This window comes from Pteronotus mesoamericanus, unplaced genomic scaffold (genome assembly GCF_021234165.1).
Source record: "Pteronotus mesoamericanus isolate MK-2021 breed Mesoamerican mustached bat unplaced genomic scaffold, CSHL_Meso_final contig_20, whole genome shotgun sequence".
NCBI lineage: Eukaryota > Metazoa > Chordata > Mammalia > Chiroptera > Mormoopidae > Pteronotus > Pteronotus mesoamericanus.
In genome coordinates, this window is record NW_026555085.1 from 15,222,023 (window position 1) to 15,245,793 (window position 23,771).

The following is a 23,771-nucleotide window of genomic DNA, read 5'->3' on the forward strand; positions in this document are numbered from 1 at the left end:
TGGTGATAGAAATATTCCAATTTGCACCTTCCAATACGATAGCCATTGTTGCCGTTGAGCACGTGAAATGTGGCTAGTGTGACTGAGAAATTGAATTTTCTGTATTTTTTATTTAAATTAATTTATATTTAAATAGCCACTTGCGGCTAATGGCTATCATTTTAAATAGCACACCTCTCGAAGAATCAAGCCAGTTTGTGGATGGTTGCTATTATAAATAGAAAATGAATATCCACCAAATTCTTCCTTTTCTTTCCACCACAGAACTAGACAAAAATATTTGTATAGATGGAAAAACCAGCATGCACTTGCAGTCCAGTTTACAAAAGACACTCCTGTCAGTTATTCATTACCACCTCACATATTTACCATGCAGTTGTTATCTCTGAAACCTCAGAACATTAGTGGTTTCCTAAACCATGAGTTCTCTTATTTATTTCGACTGTTGCCATGTTACAGCTGTGCACCAAGCCCTGGCAATAATGCCAGGCTCACGGCCCCTGACAGCCTGGCACTCCTCCTGGCCCACAGGCTCGGGGAGGGATGCGGGAGGCTCTGCTTATTAAGCATAAAAATGGGGCAAGTCTTAAAGTTCAGGTTCCTAATCTTTGTCTTTTCAAGATTGCACAAAACGCTTGGTGTCAGGGAAAAATTCACACTCCATTGACATGGAAAGTCATCTCATATTTTGAAAGGAGAGTTTTCAGGGAGCAGAGCTGCCTGCCAGAGCATTTTCCTATGAACAATAACACAATTCATACACAAATTTATTTTGGACAATTTTGGCCTGGGTATCAGGAGATATTGGAAGGTATCCATTGAAATGGAGGCTGCAGCTAAGAAATCAAGAGAAGACTGAGGCTCAGAAGTGCAGCAATGGAAGAATTAGGAAAGATCACCAAGAGCAAAGTGTGTCACTACAGAGCAAGGCTAAGATTATCCACACCCTTGTATTCCCAATTATTATGTATGGAAGTGAAAGTTGGACAGTGAAGAAGCCCGATGAAGAAAAACATATTCATTTGGAATATGGTGTTGAAGGAGAGCTGTATGGATACCATGAACTATCAGAAAAATGAACAAGTGGGTTCTAGGGCAATTTAAGCGTGAAACATTGCTGGAGCCAAAGGTGACAGAACTGAAGCTGTCTTGCTTTGGCCACATCATGGGAAGGCAGGGTTGTTTGGAAAAGACAACATTGTGCAAAAAAATAAAAAGCAGCAGGAAAAGAAGAAAACCGAACATGAGATAGATTGGCCTCATAAAAGAAGCCATAAGCGTGAATCTACCGGAGCTGAGAAGGGCTGTTGAAGACGGGACATTAGGAACATCATTCATTCACCGGGTCATCAGGAGATGGTGCCAACAGCCCATAACGGCCACATTAGAAAGTAGCTTGAAAACGGGATTCCTTTTTTGTAGTAGTGAAATCTACTTCTCCCAGGGTTTTCCAAAGGAACTCACAGAATCGCCAGAGGCTTGAATGGTAGGAGCTTGAAAGAGGAGAAGCTGGCACTGTATTTTGACTTGTGTTGGTGAATGGTTAGCTAGGACATCTATCGTCCTGTTTTCTCATCCCTGAGAACTTAAGGTACATAATAAAGACTTTGTAAAAAAAAAAAAAAAAAAACTGTTAAAAAAGAATAGAAGTAAGGAAGATTAGCAAGCAACATTTAGCTAAAAGCCAAATATTTGGTATAGTTGTCTCCCACAAAATTCTTTGAATGTCATTATCATTAGATTTTAGTCCAGTTGAACTTCATGACTATATTCCAAACTGCAATTCAAACTTAAATTCAAAAGGCCAAAATTTGGGATGAAAGGAGAAGCAACTCAAGAGAAATGGGCTCTTAAAGTCCTTTAGGACAAGACAACCTCCACTATTGGCCAGGGTAGAATAAAAGGAACCAGATTTATCCTTGACAGCTAGAACATAACCTTGCACAACTAGTAAGCAGACAAACTATATGAAATAATGGTTTTCAGACATTGAGGACAGGTAGAACCCAAATACAGGTTGAGGAGAAAAGAGTTTGCAGTGAAGTTTGGGGAGGTGGTTGGGGGGAGCAGAGAGAGAGAGAGAGAGAGAGAACCTATGAAAAAATTAACTTAAAATAGATCCGAAATAAATATAAAATGTAAAGCTATAAAAAAGCTAGAAGAAAATATATGATAAAAATCTCTGTGACCTTGGTTTGAACAAACATTCCTTAGAACACAAAAAGCACAAACCATAGGAAAAAAAATTGTAAATGTACTTCATCAAAATAAAAAGCTTGTGTCTTCAAAAGACGCTTACGAAATGAAATATGAAGCCACAGACTTGTAACTATTTGTAAAACACTCATCCTATAAAACATTATCAGATCTTGAATATATAAAGAGCTCTTAAAATTTAATAAGACTTAATGCTAAAATAACAATAATAAGCAAAATATTTAAATAGGTATTTTATCAAAGAAGACTTAATGATGAGTAGTAAGCACATGAAATCATTAATCAGTATTAATCATTAGAAAAATGTAAATCAAAGCTGCAATAAAATACCATTGTACATTTACTTAAAACCTAAAAGATTGACAATACCAAGTGTTGGGAAGGGAGCAGCTAGAGGTTTCATACAAAGTCAGAAAATAATTTGAAAAACATTGTTTTAATAAGGTTAAGCATTCATTGGCCATATAATCCAATAATTCTGCTTCTAAGCACTTGCCCAAGATAAATGAAAACAGAATCCACACACAAGTTTATATGTCACTGTTTCTAACTACTTTATTAATAATAGCTTCAAACTGGGAAAGAACTCAAGTGTCCATCAATTGCTGAATGCATGAACAAATTGTATTATGATTATACAAGGAAATAAAATACCCAGTAATAAAAAGAAACCAACTGCTGGTATATGTACCAACATGCATGGATTAAAAAGCTTTATGCTAAGGAGAAAGAAACCACACACAAAAGATTACACAGAGTTTAATTCCATTTACTTTTAAAAAGCTAAAACTAGTATGATAGAAAGAAGGTCCATTGTGTCTAGGAGTCAAGGGGTGGCTGGAAGTAGACTCAAGGAGACAGATCAAGAGGGAATTTTTTGAAGTGATGAAAATATTCTATGTTATGATTGTGATGGTTGTTACACAACTCTTATACATTTGTTCAAAACTCATTGAAGTGTACACTTAAAATTGCTGAATTTTAATGTATGTAAATTATGTCCCAATAAAATTTATCCCCTTGAAAAGCAAGGTATATAATAGAATATATGGTATAAGATCATCTGTATTAAATAAAAGGGGATAAAAAGAGTCAATTTCGAACACATGAGCATTCATATATTTGCCAGAACAGACCTAAGATGTCTCAGGAATAACTTCAAAACAATCCTAGAAGGAATTGCCTCAGAAAATAAAAATGAATTGTCTGAGGAACTACAGCAAGAGAGAGATTCTTGCTTTTGTACCTTTCAAATTTCTAACCATGAAAACAATTAACCTACTCAACATGGGGGAAAAAAGACAACAGAGATACCCTCACAATCCTATTTATTTGTGGGTATCTCTATCTTTGTAAGGAGGAAATTTTATCTCCTTGCCCTATTTTAAAAATCACAGAGTTACCTAATAGTATATTCACTATATACTTCCGCGAACATGGGAAGAATTTAAATTTAAGATGTCCCCTGTCCCACAGTCCCCATGGGAAGGGGACTGTAAGGGAGAAAAGCTTCCATACATAGCAGGTTAGAACCAGTGGAGGCTCTTGGCCTCAACTCATTCTAACTGTTTGCTTTTATTCATCTACAGGTGAGAAATTTAATGCCCAGAGCATGCAAATGACGTTCCCAAAGTTTCACGGTTAGTCCATGTCAGAATCCAGACAGGGACCTAGCTCTTAATTTTTATTAAAGAGATAATGTCAATAAGGTATGTGACCTAACACCGAGCATGGTTCAAAATGAGCATTCAGTCAGTATGACTCTCCCCATCTCTTTTTTCCTGTCTTCCCACCAACTGGCTTTTATCAGGACTCACCATCTACCCAACCCCGCCTCGAAGGCAAATACAAATGAATACAAGAACATAGGGGCCTTTATTTGAACACTGACCAATTTTTCCATAAAACACTGACATGCTTTCCCTTCAAAAAAAAAAGAACTATTCTTCTCATTACCACATCAGTTTAATTCAATTCAACAAATATTTATGAGCTCCGACTATGGATCAGGCTCTGTGCTGAAGGTGGGTGTACACACACAGGAAGATAAGATGTGACTAGAGAGAGCTTCCCTGTGGAACTTTCAGTGTAGCAAAGAACAAGGTGTTCACTCACCTTTACCTGAATGATTGTAGTGCTAGGTGCTAAGCCCTGAGATGGAGGGAAACACTGATGAAATATCACTCAAAACAACCTGGGGGTTCAGAGATGGCTTCCCAGGGAAAAGAAGTCCAGGGAGAAAAGGACGAGTTGGTCTGATGATGAAGGGGAAGAGATGCTGCAGGCAGAGGGATCCTCAGGGGTAAAGCCGGGTGAGGCAGCACAGCATCCCATTTGTGGGGAGCTCAGCATTCCCGGGGCATAGGGAGCGATGCAGGGAGTGGTGGGAGAAAGGGCCAGAGAGGCTCTTGGGTTGTTAGGGACAGGACCTAAGGCCCTAGTACATGATGTTCAAGGGTGAACTTAATGGCATTGGCTACGGGCAAGGCGTAACACAGGGGAGTTAAGTATCTGATTTGTAATATTGTTCCAAGGGATGATCTTTACTCCAGTAGGTGAGTGAAAATTGTCTGTGTGTTTGGTTTACTTTGACCAACATTGAGAAAGCCCCCTGTGATAAGACCAGCGCCCCACAGGACACTGCGCTGAAGAGATAAAAAATGTGTGGTCCCTTCCCTCACGGAGCTGCCCCACAGGACACTGTGCTGCAGAGATAAGCAATGCGTGGTCCCTTTCCTCATGGAACTAACATTCTGGTGACTTATCATTTGAAAAATGGGAGTCCAGAAAAAGATCTGTCATGTCATTCACTATTCTAACACTGTAGCCCTTCCTCAGTGTTCTGATTGGCAGCCCCAGCCCAGTCAGCTGATGTTCTGTTCCCTCACTTTTTCCTGGTCACTGTGTTTGGCTGACTATATATGATTACTGACAAAACAGTATTTGGTCAATTATACTGATGCAGAGACACATAGGCAGGCCCAGAAACAGGCACATTGAATTAGCTGTGGCAACATTGTCACCACAGGCTGCTCCTTGCACTGTTTAGCACCAACTGCTGGGTGAATTCTCAAGTCCTTTGACTGGAGCACTCCCTCACAGCTCAACAAATCAAATTAAGCATTCAGAATACTGGCTTTCTGCCCAAATTCAGGATGATGCCAGGAACGTGCCTGGCATTCTCACAAATGCCTGAGAACTAATGAAATGAAGATACAGACACTCCACAGAATTCTCACAGAACCCCTTGAACTTGATGGGAAATAAGGAACCAGGAATGGCTGTCCGTGTCTAGAGATTCCTTTGCTTCACCTCAACTCAATGATCCCCAAAGATATGTCCAACCAGAACCTGTCAATATGACTTTATTTTTTTTTAACGGTCTTTTTACACGTAATTGAATCATCCTGTCTTAGGGTGGGTCCTAAACACAGTGACAAGTCTTTACAAGGGAAGAGAAGAGAAACCAGATGCAGAGACACAGAAGGCAGGGCCTTGTGATACGGGAGGCAGAGTGGAGTGATGCAGCCCCCAGCCAAGGAATGCCAGGAGCCACCAGAAGCTGGGAAAGGCAAAGATGTCTCCCCTAGAGCTGTCAGAAGGAGTGTGGCTCTGCCAAAACCTCAACTTCAGACTTTGGGCTTCTAGAACTGCGAGAGAATACATTGCGGTTGTTTTTAGCCATAAATTGTATGGTATTTTGTTACAGCAGCCCAACAAAACTAATACAGGGGACCTGGAGCAGCACTCTCATTACTGCTGCAGGCCAGTGGGACAAGCCTTCCTCCTCCTTCAATACCCTGAGGATCCTGGGGTAACTTATTCCCTCCTCCATCACTCAGTCCTCACTTAAGTAGCCATGGACCAAATAAATGAAAATGGATGAAAGGCGAACCCTCCTTCAAGAGTTCATAACTAGAGAGAGCTATAAAGACACTAAGAGGTTACTATAACATTAAGTGTTATGGATTGAATCGTGTTTTCCCAACATTTACATGTTGAGTCATAATCCCTAGTACCTTAGAAGGCCTTGTAGGAAGAAAACAGGACACAGACACACACAGATGAAGGACCATGTGGAGGCACTAGAGAAGATGGCCACCTATAAACTAAAGAGAGAGGCCTAAAAAGGAACCAGCTCTACCAATAGCTTGATCTTAGACTTCTAGTCTCCAGAATTGTGAGAAAACATCTCTATTGGTTTAGCCGTGCAGTCTGTGGAACTTCTTTATGGCAGCCCTAGCAAACTGATACATTGAGATAAGGCAATTCATGGGCACAGAGGAGACCAGGAGACTAGAGCGTCCAGAAGGGGCTTCCCGAAGAGGTGGCTTCTAGGCTGGATCTGAAAGGACAGTGGGTTATCCCAGGATAGCTGAAAAGAAACAATTCGAACAAAGGCCCAGAGTCACGAAATCAACATGGACGTACAGGCAAGGGATGAGTACCCAGGTAGGGAAAGTTGGAGATATCACAGAGATAGATAACATTGAGGATTCACAGACCTTCCTGGGACCATCTTCTGCACAAAATTTTACATAGAGTTTTGCATAGTCATGAACATCCAGCACCCCAGGCTAGGGATGGCAATATATTCAATTTAAAAAGGGACCCAGATTCAGAGGCTGAAGTCCTGGCTTGTTCTTTAGTCACAGGCAGCCTTGGGCAAGTTCCTTAACCCCTGTTTTCACTTTTCTTGCCACAGCTTTACAATTCTGTGACTTCTTTAATTTACAGCATTGATTCACAGAGTCAACTAGTCCATATGCCTAGAAAATAGTTTTGAGTAAACTTTGGACTCGATGGTGTTCCCGACACCCTAATTAAACAAGAAATTATGACAAGAATAGAAATCTTTATTCAAACCTGTTCCTTGTTCCATTTCTATAAGTTTCTTTGGTTCCAGGAAAGGACAAATGGGCACATGCAACAGGCTTGGACTTGCAGCTGCTCATAAATGTTTCCAAGGACATACTTTGACATGTCCTTATTACTGACTTTCGGACAGGTTGTTCCTAGGGATTATGGAGCAGGAAGAGCCTTTCAGGGCTCCAGCTATTTCCAGACATCTGCATGTGCAACTTCTGGGTGGTCCCACCAGGCTAAGCCAGGCCATACAAACGCTTTTTTATTAGAAACTATACTGAAACAACATCAACTGAAACTTCGTGCTGAATCCATATATCCTCCAGTATAAATAACTAGATATACATGCAGGGGCCAGCAAAAGTAATGTCTGCTTGAATGTGGTTGGTAGGGTAATAATATGGGTACAATAATTTATAGTTTTAATTTGAACATTTCACCTAAAATGCCATATGGTGTGTTTGAGTGTGATATTGTTATGTTACAGCATTACATGCTTATGATTTTGTAATAAGAGATTTTGTAATAAAAAGGGACATTATTTGTGCTGAACCTTGCATAAATAATATACAAATCAATATGATACTTGTTAACTTTTTCCAGAAATTTGTCTGTATGAAGCCAAAGATCTAAATATTTGGACATATCCAGATAGTTAGTGCAATGAAAAAATAACTTTAAAATACATATTCTTTTTATACACAATGTATTTATGTCTAAACACTTGGGTTAATATTAGAAATGAAGTCTGGTGTGTGTCTGTTTGGTCCTGCTCCACAGAGGAGATGCAAATGATTTTGAATTTGTTTGTCCATCCCCTTACACACTGCTTTGCTCATGATATCTTCTTCCCAAACATGCAACACTCTTCAGGATGAAATTCAAGTCCCTAGTTTGCCATGAAAGACTGCCCGTTTAGGTCTCCGACCCCACCGTCAGCTCTGCACCCACGTGGAGCTTCTCTTCACTCCAGCCAAAAAGATCCAGTGCTAACAAGTGTGTGTTTGCTGTGCCTTTGCTTAGTCTGAGCTCCCTGTTGTAATATTCACTGGCTCCCCAACTGAATCACCTCTCAACATCCAAATCCAGCTTCACTTCCCCTCATGCCTTCAATGGGATTGTATAGTTTCTCACCAGCAATGATGAATTTTTGTTTATCTCCAAGGCAAATGGTCTAAATGTGTTGCTTATGAAAACTCCCAGGAAATACCTGGGAGGCAAGGGGACCTGTTCTCAGCAGATCTTGGTCAAGGAAAGAGCCCTGGTCCCACAGACGGTGACATGAAACCTGTGAGTCAGTAAGATTTCTTTTTAAAGATGGAACATCCCTATCAATACAAAACTTATGCATTTACCCACAATATATTTATATTTATTCATTTACAAATTATATTAATGTGTTACTATTAGAATACACTGTGCACATTGTGAAATATATAAAATATTAACATTTAAGAAGACTAGATAAAATTAAATAGAAATAGTGCTTAATTTTTTTAATTCTCACCTGAAAATATACTTATTGACTTTAGAGAGAGGACAGGGGAAGGGAGGAGAGAGAGAGAGAGAGAAACTTCCATGTGAGAGAGAAACCTCCGTCAGTTGCCTCCCACATGTGCCCCGACCAGGGATTAAACCTGCAACCCAGGGATGGGCCCTGACCAAGAATTGAACCCGCAGTCTTCCAGTGGCTGGGATGATGTTCCAACCAACTGAGCTACCTGGCCAGGGTGAAATATTGTAAATTTTAAACTTCTAATTATAATATTCTAACATCCCATGTATTATGTTGAATACCCTGTTTTGACACCATGACCCCCAGAACAGCATCAGGCTCCTGTGCTCCAGCTGTAATAATTATTGACAATTCTGTGACACTTTCCACTATGCTGAGCTAAACTATAGGGATTCACTCCTTTAGAACAAAGATTCCAGGTTATGAGGCTAGGAAACATTCATCAGGGCTGTTACGTTGTCCGACTTTGGAAGGGGGACGTTATTTACATTTCCTGTGAGCGATGCCCCTTGAATTGGTCAGTGCAGAACCTTGGCAGCTCTGTGAGGGGCTCTGTGAGCATCTAACCAGAGACAAGCTTTGCAGATGCTCCCCAGGGCGCAGGCTTCACATGAGCTGATGGTGGAAAGGAGTGTGGGTCTCACGGTAGCCCTTCCAACCAAAACGAGAGCTCATAATTGTTATTGAGCAGCCTCGCAGAGTGGTTAACTGGTGGTGCCGTACATGGGAGACCAGGTGAAGTGAAAGACTATAAGAGTTGAAGAAGGTTGCATTTCAAAGAAATCAAAGATTGTAGACATTGAAAGGGATTGCATTTCAAAGATGAGGAAACTTCGGTCCAGGAAGATTTCATAGCAAATTATCGACAAAGTTGTGTTAGAATTTTCTGACCACTGCTCTTTCCACAATATGACTCTGCTCATATCAGGATCAGTTCCATTATTGATACAATTAGATCAGAATGGAACATGTAGTGAATGTCTACTAACAATTATTGAATGTACTTCAAACAAAAATATTACTTCATGTATGGTTCTAATTCATCACTATCAATAATAATAATTTGGCTCCTACAAATTGAGCATTTACTATACATCAGATACTATACTAAACAATTTACATGAACTATTTTATTTCATCTACATAACAACTCTGGGGAGCATGTCATTACAATATTAATTTTACCAATAAAGACATTGAGGCCGAGAGAAGCTAAACAATTTAACAGAAATTAAATTGCTAAGCCAGGGCTCAAACTCATGCAACCCGACTTCAAAACTTGCTCTGCAACTTATACTGCTTTTCATAGTCAATGATATCAATTATGTGCATGACAAGCAGTGTTGATTTGTACCATTTTTCTTTGAAGTAACCATCATCAGAATACTTTCTTTCCTTTGCAGTAAACAAGATTCCAGACTGTTTATCTCCTCTCCTCTGCTCTCTTCTCTCCTCTCCCCTCCCGTCCCCTCCCCTCCCCTCCTCTCCTCTTTCTTCTCCTCTCCTCTCCTGTCCTCTCCTCTCCTCTCCTTTTCTCTCTCGCTCTCATACACACACATACAAACACAATTAGAAAAATTTCTGCAGGCCCCTCAGTTTTAGCGGAAAGCAGCAGGACAAATCTCATAATCCTATGTGGCAAATTCTGAACCAACTCCTCCTTTCGACATAGATGGACACTTTCAATAAGAGACCTTGTGGTTTCAGCCAATGACCCAGAAGCTATTATTTCTTTCTTTTTGTCTTCAAAAATTGTGTTTCTCTGTCTTCCCTATAGAAAAGTTGGGCCTAAGGTGTGTGGTGTTCATCTCTTACCCAGCACCTTTCATGTAGTAAGTATGTTGTAAATGTTGGATGGGCGGAAAAGACAAAGGAAGGAAAGAAGGAAGGGAGGGAGGAGAGAAGATACATGAATGACTGTATGGGCACGTTTTCTCTCTCATATGTTCCTGGACAAGGGGTCCATAGCTGAACTGAGAAAAATACCTCCCTCCACTCAGTGGCTCTGGTCAAAACCCCTAGAGTGAATCTTGGCTCTTTTCTTTCATCATACTCCACATCAATTCATTGCAGAACTTCTGGACTCTCTCTTCAGAATAATCCCAATCCTACTTCATGCTACCTCCACTGCTATCACCACAGGCCAATCTACCATCATCTCTTACCTAGATTTTAAATTACCTTCAGACTGTTCTCCTTGCTTCTACTTTTTCTCTTTTATCAAAAAGACAGCCAAGACTATTCCTTCCAAAATCCTCTGATGACTTTCCACATCATTCAGAGCAAAAGTGAAAGTTCTTCCAATGGCCCATGAGACCTGCTGTGATCTGTGCCCGCCTCCACCTCTCCAGCCTCATCCACTATCACCGTACCTCCCTCCCTCACCCCAGTCCAGCCCTGTTGCCTTCTCATTCCCTCACTCACCATCACTTGGTCCCGTTGTGGGAAGATGAAGGGCAGCTCCCGAACGTACGGATGTCCTAATTCTCGCAATCTATGAATGTTACTTCGTGTGGCAGAAAGGACTTTCCGGAGGGTATTAAATTAATACCGTTACCATGGAAAGTTTATCCTGGATTATCCTGGTGGGCCCAAGCTAATCACCAGACTCCTTATCAGAGGGACCCAGTCAGGTCAAAAGAAGGCCAAAGAAAGACCGAAGCAGAGGGAGGAAAGGGAAAGCGATGTGAGCAGGAGCGAGGAGTTGGCAGCCCCTAGATGCTAGAGGAGGGCAGGAAGGAGGTTCTCCTCTGGAGCCTCCAGAAGGAGCACAGTCCTGCTGACACTTTGACTTTAGCTCCATAAAACTCACCCAGGTCTGACTTCAGGTACCATGAGAGATTGATTTGTGTTGTTTTGAGACACTGAGTTTGTGGTAATTTGTTACGGCAGCCATAGGAAATGAATCCACTCATTATTCTGTTTTATATTTCTTTACAGCACTATTTCCATTGGATGTGTTTTATATATACTCATTTATTTGTCCCTCAGGTGTTTTTGCCACCAGGACGCAAAGTACATGGACTTTATTTTCTTCATGGTGTAAACCCAGGTCCTGACACAATAACTATCTGCTGAATGAATAAATAAAGGATACATGGTCATTAAGTAATTGGCCAATACCCTGAAATAGCAGAACCTCAATAAAATATTCTTTAGACATAGAATTACAGACTGGTCTAGAACAGGTGGGAATGTACCAAGTGAGAACAGGTGTGAACACAGCCCTCTCTACACTAGAACAGCCCAGGAGAAGGACCCCCAGGACTGTGCCGCAGTAAGTCCCACTAGGAAGATGGTGATCGCACCTGAGCCCCATCGTATCTGGGGCTTCCAACACCTGCTCTGGGTTTCTGGAGGGAGGAGGAGCCTGAGCAAGTCACACTCAGACCCTCTACTCCCGTGCAAGCAGAACAGCCTGTTTTACCCATTTTCATATATTATATTTCTATTCAACATCATAAAAATCTGCAGAGGGAATAGGGGGTCACTTAGAAGCAGGGACTCTAACTGCCCCTCTCTTACCAAGTTCTGCTGAATAGTCTTAAAAAGGAGACCACACATGGGACTCAAGGTCGATGGTATACTCTGTAACATCTTCATTAACACAATTATAATAAAAATAATGTAAGCTTAATAAGTTCATTAAATCCAATATTTGCTTTGTAGTACTACGGATCATAAGTGTTTTAGGACTCACATGGTACTATCCTGCAGTTTTTCCTGTTGCCAGTACCAACTGGAGATGCCAATACCTCTTTCCCCCCAACTTTTGTTTGTGAAGTGAAGGCTAATTTCTGGTGAAATCAACACTTTGCCAAATTCACAAATAATTGTCTCAGTGCCAAGGATGATGATGATTGGGTGTTGCATGAAGTTGCATGGATACTTTTGTCCTGAGAAAAAATACACCTAGTCCTCACTTTTAAAAAATGGGTGTTTCTTAGAAATGATTACAGTGGTGATGTGGATACGGAGGCTGGAAGGCTGCTGGAATGCATCTGCCCCAAGGTCCCCTCTCTCGCCGAACGCCCACAGCACTCTGCTCACTCCTCTACTCACCAAAACTAGCCACGCGTGAGCCTGTCTCCTGCACCACATTGTTTTCTTGAGAATGAGGGCCCGGCCTTTGCGTATTCCCCTCTAATGCTCAGCACATACTGGCAAGCTTTGTTAGGTACCTAAGTATGAGCCACACACTCCGCTAGTTGCTTTTTTAAAAGGCCCTGTGGTAGAATAAAGGAGACACAATTTATACACAAAACCACTCGGGAAAAGTACAGAGTAGAAAACAAAGTACTAAATTAGTAAATAAAGTGTATTTCACTAGAAGAGTTTTTGGAAACCAGGGAAGGGAAAAATGAGTGAACTGGAGCTTTATAGGTAATAGAGTAATCATCTTTATTAGCAAAAAATAACAGTATTACTAATATACTGTGTTCAATTTTAAAAACATGTAAATGTGAATATTGTGGGGGGTGAACATGGGGAAAAATGTTCTGCCATCTTGAATAATTAGGATGATTTTTTTTCAGCCCTGAAATGCTTTTTATGTTTTAATAATATTCATAGCCATAATTTTTATTACATACAAAGATCACCAAAGTTCTTTGCTTAAATACCATAAGCATTAAACATTAACACTGACAGTTAACGTCTTACTACTACTGAAATCATTTTACTTCATCAGATATTTTAGTTATATTGGTACCAAAAGGGCAAGCGTGGTGTCAGAGGTAGCATTTATGGACCATTTACCTGAAGTATCTGTGACTTTAGAAATGCTAAGAAGGAAATTCCAGCACCTGACTGTAGATTCGACTTTCTCTCACAAGCCTTGGTTTTGTTTTTAAAAATCATGCTGATGAAGGAAATTTTACCAGACAGGACAAAATGTACTTAACGTCTGTCACAAGGTAAGGATTTGAGCAGCAATCTCAGCTCATATGTAAGTCAACTCTTAAAAAATGCTTTGCCATTGGCATGTAACAGTCAGTAATGAGACACACACTTTACATGCAGGTTCCAGTTGCTGTAGCTCTGAGCCACCCCGATGAACCCCGGAATGACTGATTGAATCAGCCCCACTCTTGTATACATATTGAGGTCCGAGGACCCTGACACTGGGCATCTTTCCCCGGTCACTCAGAGCAAAATGAAACACCAGCTATGCCATCTGCAGGCGTGCCTGTCAGAGGCAGCCCTTACCTTCACATAGAGGTGGATCTCAGGATTCGTGGAAGTTGATTTGTCTTCTTCCAAACCATCATCCGCAGAATAGCAGGTGGGGGAATATTCACTGCTCTGCTGGACGGTGAAGCTTGAAAAAGAAGGCAGGTTCTCCTCCATCACGCCTCCATTCTCCTGTGGCTCTTCTGGGCTAGTCTCCCGGTCCTGAGTTTCTTCCGTCGAGATGTCCCTGTCCTCCAGGCGCTCACCTTGTTGTGGATCCTGGGACTCGGGACATACCTCATCAGGCAGGAGGTAGCTTCCTCCTTCTGGGTGGGAAAAGGCCAAGCTGTTCTCCTCTCTCCCAACAGCATAAACTGATAGAGAGTCGTATTCATTGGTTCCCAGCTCAGTGGCATATAAATCGTTTTCTGCCCTCAAGTCTTCATGGATGTTATTATAAAGGGCACCTTCATTTTCTGCCGGCTGGTCTAGAACCTCATACGCCATCTCTTTCTGGACTGTGTCGTAAGTGGTGCTGTAGTCCTCGTCATTCATGTTTGTGTATCTGATAGATCCCTTTGCAAGCAGACCTGAGTACATCTGAAGTGAGTAAAGGGACAGAGGATGCAGCACTGCCTCGCAGAGGAATCAGCGGGCTTTTGAAACGCAGAAACCAGCAACAGCTATCAATGACAGGTCTCTTAACAATCATTTACCAGAGACTTTAATCAGCAAACCACAAGTTCACTGGCCACCAGATAAAGCTTACACACTCAGTTAACTCCTTCACTCCTTAGGGTATTTTCAACCAGACTCTGGAGTTTTCATCATTGCCGGTAACTCCAAAGTTCTTTGGATTGACTAAAGGTTGACTTGAATTTCTCCCCAGTCTACACTGAAAATTCTGAATATTTAACTATTTGTCACTAACCAGAGCTCCCTCTTCGTATTGCTCCCCAGTCAAGAAGTCCCTGCACATCAGTTCTTCACAATGTAATGTATATTTATAGCTAAATTCATTACACATAACAATTGAGTATTGATACCCAGTGATAAATGAGTTATATGTACTCCAGTTAAATAATGATCCCTATTTGCCTTTCTTATCTGGAAACAGCACTAGGTGATTAAATGGCAGAAGAGAAAATAAAGATAATGCTCTCACCTGTGGGCACATCAGCACCGACCACCAAAAATAAGGGACCACAAGGTTTACAGCTTTGAGTTTTATTTTTCCTTCCTAAATCTGGGTGTTCACTATAGTCAACAAACATTCGCTAAGATTTTATTATAAACAGGATACTGAACTGAACACTAAACATGAGAGTTAGAAGATACATTCTCTGTTTTCAAGGGACTTTTAAGTATAGTTGGAGAACCAGGAAGAGAAACTAAAACCCTCTTCTGGACACAGAAAGAAATATTCAAGTTTTGCTCAGTATAATTGGCCCAGCTCTGGAATAAGCAGCAAAGAACTTGGTGCATAAATTTGCCTGTAGATGTCATGTATAGAAGCTATGGAAATAGAGGCTTTGTTTTTGAATCTGCTACCTTGATCTGTTAATTCCTACTTCTCATCACCACATCACATACATCTTTCTCTTTGAAGTGGCAATCCAGATAAATTGTAAAGGGACTTTATGTCTAGAAATCATGTGAAAATTGAGACGCAATGCAGCTGTGGTTGACAGGTTTCAGAGCATTTGGCGAACATCTTATTGACAAAACTCTATTGTCCCCTTAGCTCCAATATTCCATCCAGAAAGTTTGTGGGATGAATACCCACAGTATTTTTAGAATTCTGGGTTTTGGGAATTCTAGAATTCTAGCTCAAAGAATAGATAAAATGAAAGAGGTCAGAGGCAGACTTTAAAACCTACTGACACTTACCTCTCATGTTATTGAAAAGTGAGAGTTGAGGAGTCCAAATACCTGACAAATTACCATAGGTGCCAGAATCAAGTATTTATAACCGAATGAAACCCCATTTCAGTTCCTCCTCAGATCTTAGCACTGGAGAAAACCTGAGGGATCATTCAGTCTAGCATTTTATTTTACATTTGAGAAAATCCTGAAATCTTGAAAGGGGAAGCTAGTGGTCCAAGTTCACAGAGTTAATGAGCTGATTTCAGCTGCAGTTTCCTAACCTCGAGCTCAGAGATCTTCCTGCAACTCACTGCATTTTTTAAGTCGTCATTTTCCAACTTTTTCTCATCATCACGCCCTTCCCTCACCTGACCCCCAAAAGATCCTTTGTAGATATTTTCCCCATGCAATTAAAATACTGCAGACAGACTAAATAGCTGTTCACATACCGTAAGTAATCTGTGCTTTAGACATAAAATTTTTGTCCCCCTTTTTAAGGACGTGTGTTTTCATTGCTAAAACACTTCCAGTGTGCAACTCATACTCGGCCACGGGCTTTTGTGCTGTTCTGCATTATTACCAAAGAGCAATATTCTGCAACCTGTGCATATGCACACAGCCTGCTACCAGTCCTCACTGGGATGACCCAGGGAGGCAGCAGGGGCTGATGAAGCTTAGGGCCCAAGAGCACAGAGACATTTTATAAATTCGGTCCCCTTTTGTCCCTTTCAGGACACACCTATCATGATTTAGTTACAGGTTGTAACACGAAACCAGTCATTGTGTTACAATGTAAGTCAGGTCGTACCACTCTCTGCCCAACCTCTTGGGATAGCTCCCTACTTCTCTCAGTAAAAGCCAAATTCTTCACAACGACCCACAAAGCCCTACAAAATGTACACTGGCTCCCCATTCCTGTTTTTCTCCCCCTTGCTTTCCCTGCTTCAGACAACCTGGCCTCTTGGCTATGCCTTGGAACACTCCAGAATGTTCCCACAGTAGGATCTTTATAGTGGCTGTTCCCACTGCCCAGAGTACACTTCCCCGGATACCTGCATAGTCAGTTCCCCAAACTCCTCTAATTTTTCTTACACCCTTTCTTTTCAATGATGCCACTCTGGCTGTTCTGTTTAATATGACGATCTATCTCAACTCCTACCTGTGAACCTCTCCCATTACCAAAAACACCTACCTGAGTTTTTGTTACTTTTTCCATAATACATATCACCTTATACTAAGGCATATACTTTCCTTATTTATTATGTCAAGAGTTGATTTTCTGTCCGCTCCAACTATCATATAAACCCTGAATGGGCACAGTTCTCTGTCTGCTTTTTCATCATGATCTGAAGCACCTAGAACACTGCCTGACCAATATTAGGTACTCAGTGCATGTTTGTTGAATGACTTTCTATAATTATTTGATATCTTTACCCTCCACCAGACATGTAAGTCTCATGAGAACGAAGTCCACAATATTTTGTCCATGGCTATATACCTAAAGTCTAGCAGATATCTGACATAAAATAGGAGCTTATTAAATACTTGTTTTATAAACAACCACACAACCACAATGGGGGAAATGTATTTAGAATTCATGTATTCATGTAAATGTATTTAGACTCCTGGTCTAGTTTCTTTTAGTATTATGTGTATAATCTTATCTCCTTCCTATATTGTAAACTTCTGCAGGAAAATAACTGAGAAGTGGATCTCCCACAGCATTTTGTATAAAGCAAGTTGGCTTGTTTACTTATGAAAGGAACAGTCCACCAACCAATTTATCAGTAAAAATATTTTCAGGGTTCCCTATGTCTGTTGTTTATAACCTAGGAAAGGAAGTAAGACACATATACATTAGCTTGAGAAGTTCTAAGAATGTTTGTGTGCTTTCAGAAATACAAGAGGGAACCCTCCAAAAGCCCAGAATTATCTTCTGGAGGGTGGGCCCCCTTGTAGTACAGGCTTCCCCGCTGGCTGAGTGCTCTAGGAACCCTTCTGTATCCATGTACCAGCCGGTGTTATTGTGAGAAGCTGCATTTGGCTTCAGTGAATTTTTTTGAAGACTCTTTCAGGGCCCTTGCCCATTTCATGATGAGGGATTTACGAGTGCAACTGCCCACACTGAGCTGAATGTTCAGCAGTTTTTGACCAAAAATGGCATGACCCCCATACCCCACCCTCCTTATTCACCCGATTTCACCTCGAGCAACTTTTTTCTTGCTTCCCTGGATGAAAAAAGTCCTCAAAGGGAAACATTTTGTCCATGTGGAAGAGGTGAAACAAAAAAATGGCAGAAGCACTAAAAGGCATAAAAATCAACAAGTTCAAAAACTGTTTGGAGCAGTGGGAAAAAAGTCTCGATAGATGAATTGCATCAAGTGGAGAGAACTTTGAAGGTGGCTGAAGTTTAAACATGTAAAAATAAATACACACGTTTTTATAAATAACGTACAGTTTTTTGGTGTCTCCCTTCATACACATAAGCTATGTCATACCCATGTTTGGAAAACTTCAGTGGACCCCAAGCACACACAGAGAGGTGTCTGTTCCAAGACTTTTCTCAGAACAAAGCCTGTTTGTCCAGACAGCTGTCCCCCAAATGTCCTACTATGTCACCAGATAAATGCTTTTCCCTGAATCCACTATGCCATGTCCCGCCCCTGTGTTCATATCGTTTCCTCTACCGGACAAAATGCTACCCACTCTTCTATATGCAGGATATAAATATGTGTAAGAGGTGATCTTATGTGCACATACAACTGAGGAAATTTGCAAACTAGTAATTCAACAGAAAGGATCCAACTGGGACTTAAGAGCAGACCTGCCCATGATGTGGAACAACTTTGGGGTCGATGTCTAGTCTTCCGCTTTGCATGTGCAAAGACTCAATTTGGTTACTTTACACAGGCTTTTTCATATACTATAGATAGAACTCGGTCACTCTGACTAAACTCAAAAAACATCAGTTTAGCAACTGAAATGCCATTTTATCTATTTAAATCCTCAAGTAAATAACATAACTACCAAATTAACTTGAATACTTGCTTGAGTTAATAAACATAAACTCTTCACAGTAGCAAAGTCTATATAGAAAACCTGTTAAGATATCCTAATAATATGTTTCAGTGATTTTTGTAGAAGCTAGGACAATATTCTCTTTTTTCAAACTCATTATCAGTGATTGGTACTTTTCTTTTTATCTTGATCAGTCTAATTAGGAATTTATCACTTTTATTTATTATTTTAGAGAATCACTGGCTTTATTAATAATCTCTATTGTGCATTTCTTTGCAATTTCATGATTTCTGCTCTTATCTTTATTATTCCTTTTTTTCCTTTCTTTGGTTTTATTGTGCTGTTTTTTTTTTTTTAAACTCAAGAAAATCATGATGGATACTTAGATCACTGGTGGTCAGCCTTTTTTATTTTTTATGTATCTATTTAAATCTATTAAATTTCCTATAAGTATAGCTTCATCTACATCCCACAAGTTTTGATATGTTTTATTTTATCATCCAGTTCAAAATACTTATTTTATGTTCAGGGTTTTTTTTCCCCCCATTTGTTCATGAATTATTTAGAAATGTACTGATTAATTTCCAAATAGTTGAAGATTTTCTAGTTATCTTTTTATTATTAATTTTTAACTTAATTTCACTAAGGTCAGAGAACAGTCTTCTATAAATTTTAATCTATTGCAATTTGTTTTGAGACTTGCTTTATGACCCAGCATGTGGCCAATATGGAAATTGGAAATATTCCTTGTGCACTTGAAAAAACATATGTTGTTCCATTGTTAAGTATTGTGTCTATAGATGATAGTTTGTGTTTGTTAATTTTTGTTATTCAGTTCTTTAATATTCCTATTGATTTTCATCTGCTTGTTATATTTGTTACTGACAAAAGAAAGTTAAAATATTTTCTACAATTATCCAATTCTTATTTCAGTTCTCTCAGTTTTTGTTTTATATATTTTTGAGGCTATATTATTAGATGCACATAGATTCAGAATTATTATATCGTGTTGGTAGAGGGACTGGTTTTCAATAGAAAATGCCACTCTCTCTCTCTAGTAATATTTTTTTGCCTTTTTCTGATATCAGCATTCTTTTGGTTAATAATTAGGTATATATTTCCCCACATCATTACTTTCAACTTTTGTGTCTTTTTGTATAAGCACTAGAAAGTTATATATTTTTCCAGTCTGACAATTTTTGCCTTTTAATTTGACCATTTAGTCTGTTAACCTTTGAAGTAATTGAGATGTATCTAGGCTAAGTGTACTATCTTATAATTTTTATTTTTAAAAATGAGTAAAAACTTGAATAGGCATTTCACCAGAAAATGATATATGAATGACCAATAAGCTCACTAAAGAGAGCTCAACATTAGTAGCCATGAGGGCAATCCAATTAAACGAGATCCTTTTATACTACTAGAATAACTAAAGTTAAAAGGACAAATAATACCAGAGTCCTGGTGAAGATTTAGAGCAAATGAAACTCTCATACATTGATGGTGAGCATGTAAAATGGTACAACCACTTATAAAATTGTTTGGCAGTTTATTATAAAATAAAACATTCAATTACCTTATGACTCAACAATTTCAGCAAATCTTAGAAATATATCCAAGAAAAAAAGTCAATATGAAAGTCATCATAACAAGAGTGTATGAAAATGCTCAGAAAAACTCGATTCTTAATTTCAAAAACTGGCAACTTCCAGCAATAGGTGAACAGATAATCAAACTGAGGTGTATTCACCCCAGTCATGCAACTGCATAACGATGTTCTGGTCAATGACAGACAGCATGGGCAAGGGCGGTCTCATAAGGTTATAAGGGAGCTGAAAAATGCCTGTCTCCTAATGATGTCGTGGCCTTCATAACATTGTACTGCAAAGCATTACTCACATGTCTGTGGTGCTGCCCATGTAAAAAACCAGTGACTGCATTGCCAGCTGTGTACAGTTATAGCATATACCATTAACTACAGTGAAAAAACAGGATAATGATAATAAGTGACTATGTTACTGCTTTATGTACTTACTATCTTATATCTTTTATTTTTATTTCAGAGTGCATTCTTTCTACTTAGAAAAACGGTTGCTGGGAAACACGCTCCATTTTGCCAAGCAGAAGCCTCACACATTTCAAGTTCACCATGTCCATTGATTGCATTGTTCTCTTGTGTGCTACATTTAACCTCCTGTTTGTTTTATAAACGTAGTGTAGCCTAAGTGTGCACTATTTTTAAAGTCTAAAGTAGGATAGAGTAGTAATGTCCTAGGCCTTCGTATTCACTTGCCACTTACTCACTGACTCACCCAGAGGAACTTCCAGTCCTGCAGGTTCCATTCATGGTAAATGCCCTATACAAGTGTACAGTCTTTTATCTTTTATACCATATTTTTACCATACACTTTCTATATTTAGATATATTTAGATATGCAACTACTTACCACTGTGTTGTGATAATTGCCTACAGTATTCAGTGCAGTAATACACTGTGCAGATTTGTAGCCTAGGTGCAATAGGCTGTACCCTACAGTCTAGGTGTGTAGTAGGCTGTACCATCTACGTTTGTGTAAGTGCATGCTATGATGTTCACACAATGGCAAATCACCTAACAACACATTTCTCAGACTGTATCCCCACCATTAAGCAGTGCATGACCGTAATGAATGCTGGTTGGCAATAACAAAAGAATGAACTACTTATACAGACAACAAAATGAATCTCACAGATAGTATGTTGAATGAAAGATGCCAGACATAAGAGTATATAGCAAATAATTTCATATAATTATGTCAACTGAAAAATTTAACAAGGGTTACATGATTTCTAACAATTCTTTTAATGAGTGCTTGAGCAAAAGATTTTAAAGACCATATCTATAGTCCATGGGCAAGGAAGCTCCATGTTGATAGCTGTCTTAGTCTTCCTCCTCTGGGAGCAAAATTTCTTAGGTTACTGTCATTAAGTGATCATTAAACCCACCCTACTACTCCATGGAATACAACCGTCAGGCTGAACAAACCAGGCAGAGGAGTTTGTATTAAGCCCATGATGCCAGCAATGTCCTGGCCACCAGTGCTGGGAGGTGACCATCGATAACATCATTAAGAATTTTTCAGGGTATCTTACATAACTTACTATAACCCAGGCATCAGTGAGGGTCTCCCCAGTCCTTACACGCTTGAGGAAACATGCCTTAAAATCCCCAGTTTCACAATTTTCATCCTCAATTTTTTTTCTCTGAATCTGGGTCCATCCATGTATCATTTAAGCACAAAATGCCATCTTTTCATGTTTCTGTATGAAAAGAAACCTACTCACACCCCCCAAATTTCATAGCTTTAATGGCGATTTTGGGGCCAAAGGAAGCAATGACATTAGGTAGCACCATGTCACGGGCCCCACCCCAAAACCCACTCACCTCCTTTCTGCCTTTCTTTCTCCTCCACTTTCTGAGGAAAGATCAATTCTTCCAGTCTCTCCTACAGAGCATCTTCAGACAAGCTGCACTCACCCTTGGTCTGGGAGAGTGGTCCTCTCACCTTCCTTCCCAAATAGGCTTTCCAAGAACTTCTTCGAACACACATGGTGTCCCGTTTGAAGAGAATTCTAACGGATACAATGTTTTGCATCTTATTGCATTTATGCTGAGATTTGGTAACTCCTGATAAGATGCCGGGGACACTTGAAGACTCAGTGGCCATTCATTTCCAAACAGAGGCAGTGTCTCTGAATTGCTTGATCTTTAAAACACAGAAACGTCTTAGCCCCCAAGAATGCGAGCCCAGCTAGAGCCTCTCAGACTGGGAGCGAGCAATGCACATTGTTTCCCTTGGGTCTCCCTCCACACAGTCCTTAACAGTGGTTTGCAGATGATGAGGAAGGGGAAAGAGGACATGTCAAAAAAGGCTATTTGAAAAGGGCTTGGAATCTGTTCAGCATTTCAAGGTGAAGGGGTTGAGGAAAGTTGAAGACCTAAATTTCCAACAGAGCTCAAATATTTGACCTTCCCTAGAAGTACTCGCTTGAATTTAATATCCGTTCATTCCAGCCAATTTGAAAATCCTCAAAACATAGACTCCTAGCACAGGAAGAGAGTGAGGCTCTGCCCTGAACCAGGTCTTGCAGTAACTGAGTGGGCCCTGCTATTGGTAAACCTGTGATTTAAAACATGACTTTCTATCCTTGGCTCGAGGGAAATCATCAGTAGTGTTCAGCTTCAGAAGAGGAAGAAAAGAGTCACCCAGTGGGGAAAGGCTAGTGAGGTGTTCCAAGGAGGGCAAGTTTCTCGCCAGTGCCGGGACGTCTGTTTGCTTGCCTTCCCTCTCCTCTCTACCTCGCCCCTCCCCTCATCACTACTTTTCTCCTCTGAGGAGCTACTTATTCTCAACAAACTAATGACTTCCCCACTCAGTAATATGTTCATTTCAAAAAAAAAAAATGCAAAAGCTGATCCAAAGGAATGAAAGGCTAATGGTAAAAACTCATTTTCCATTTTTTGAAAAAGACCTATTTCTCACTTCCTGTTTTCTCTGTTAATTCTCAGTTTTTCTACATGTCAAATGAGAATAATACTATGTGTTACTGGAGGATTTACCTGAGTAAAGTAGGTAAGAAGCTTGTTTATCGCAGTGCCTGGCTGGCTTTCAATTGCTACTACAGTACTCCCCACTATTCACACTTTTGCTTTTCTCGGTTTCAGTTGCCTGCAGTCAAACATGGTCTGAAAATGCTAAATGGAAAATCCCCAAAATAAACAATTCACAAGTTTTGAACTGTGCGTCTCTGAATAGCGTGGCGAAACCTCACACAGCCCTGCCCTGTCCTACCCAGGGGTTAATCCTCCCTCTGCCACTGTATCTGTGCTGTGTTCACTGCTGCCCACTAGTTACATCATAGCTGTCTTGGCTCTCCGATCAACGGTGGTGGCATTGCTGTGCTTGTATTAAATAACACTTATTTTACTTGATAACGGCCACAAAATGCAAGAGTAGTGATGCTGGCAATTTGGATACGACAAAGAGAAGCTGTACTGTGTTTCCTTTAAGAGAAAAGGTATGCATTTATAGGAACAAACATGGAGTGTATAGGGTTTGGTGCTATCTGCTATTTC

The 23,771-nt window shown here is 40.1% G+C and overlaps 1 protein-coding gene across 1 annotated transcript in view; it reads right to left on the reverse strand.

Annotated features, from left to right (window-relative positions):
- CLIC5 (chloride intracellular channel 5) overlaps positions 1-14,341 on the reverse strand; it is a 146,588-nt gene extending 132,247 nt beyond the window's left edge. Inside the window, exon 1 of the mRNA XM_054569445.1 lies at positions 13,808-14,341. Coding sequence (XP_054425420.1) covers positions 13,808-14,326 — 519 coding nt within the window. The 5' untranslated portion in view covers positions 14,327-14,341. The remainder of the gene's footprint in view (positions 1-13,807) is intronic.
- Positions 14,342-23,771: the final 9,430 nt, after the last annotated feature.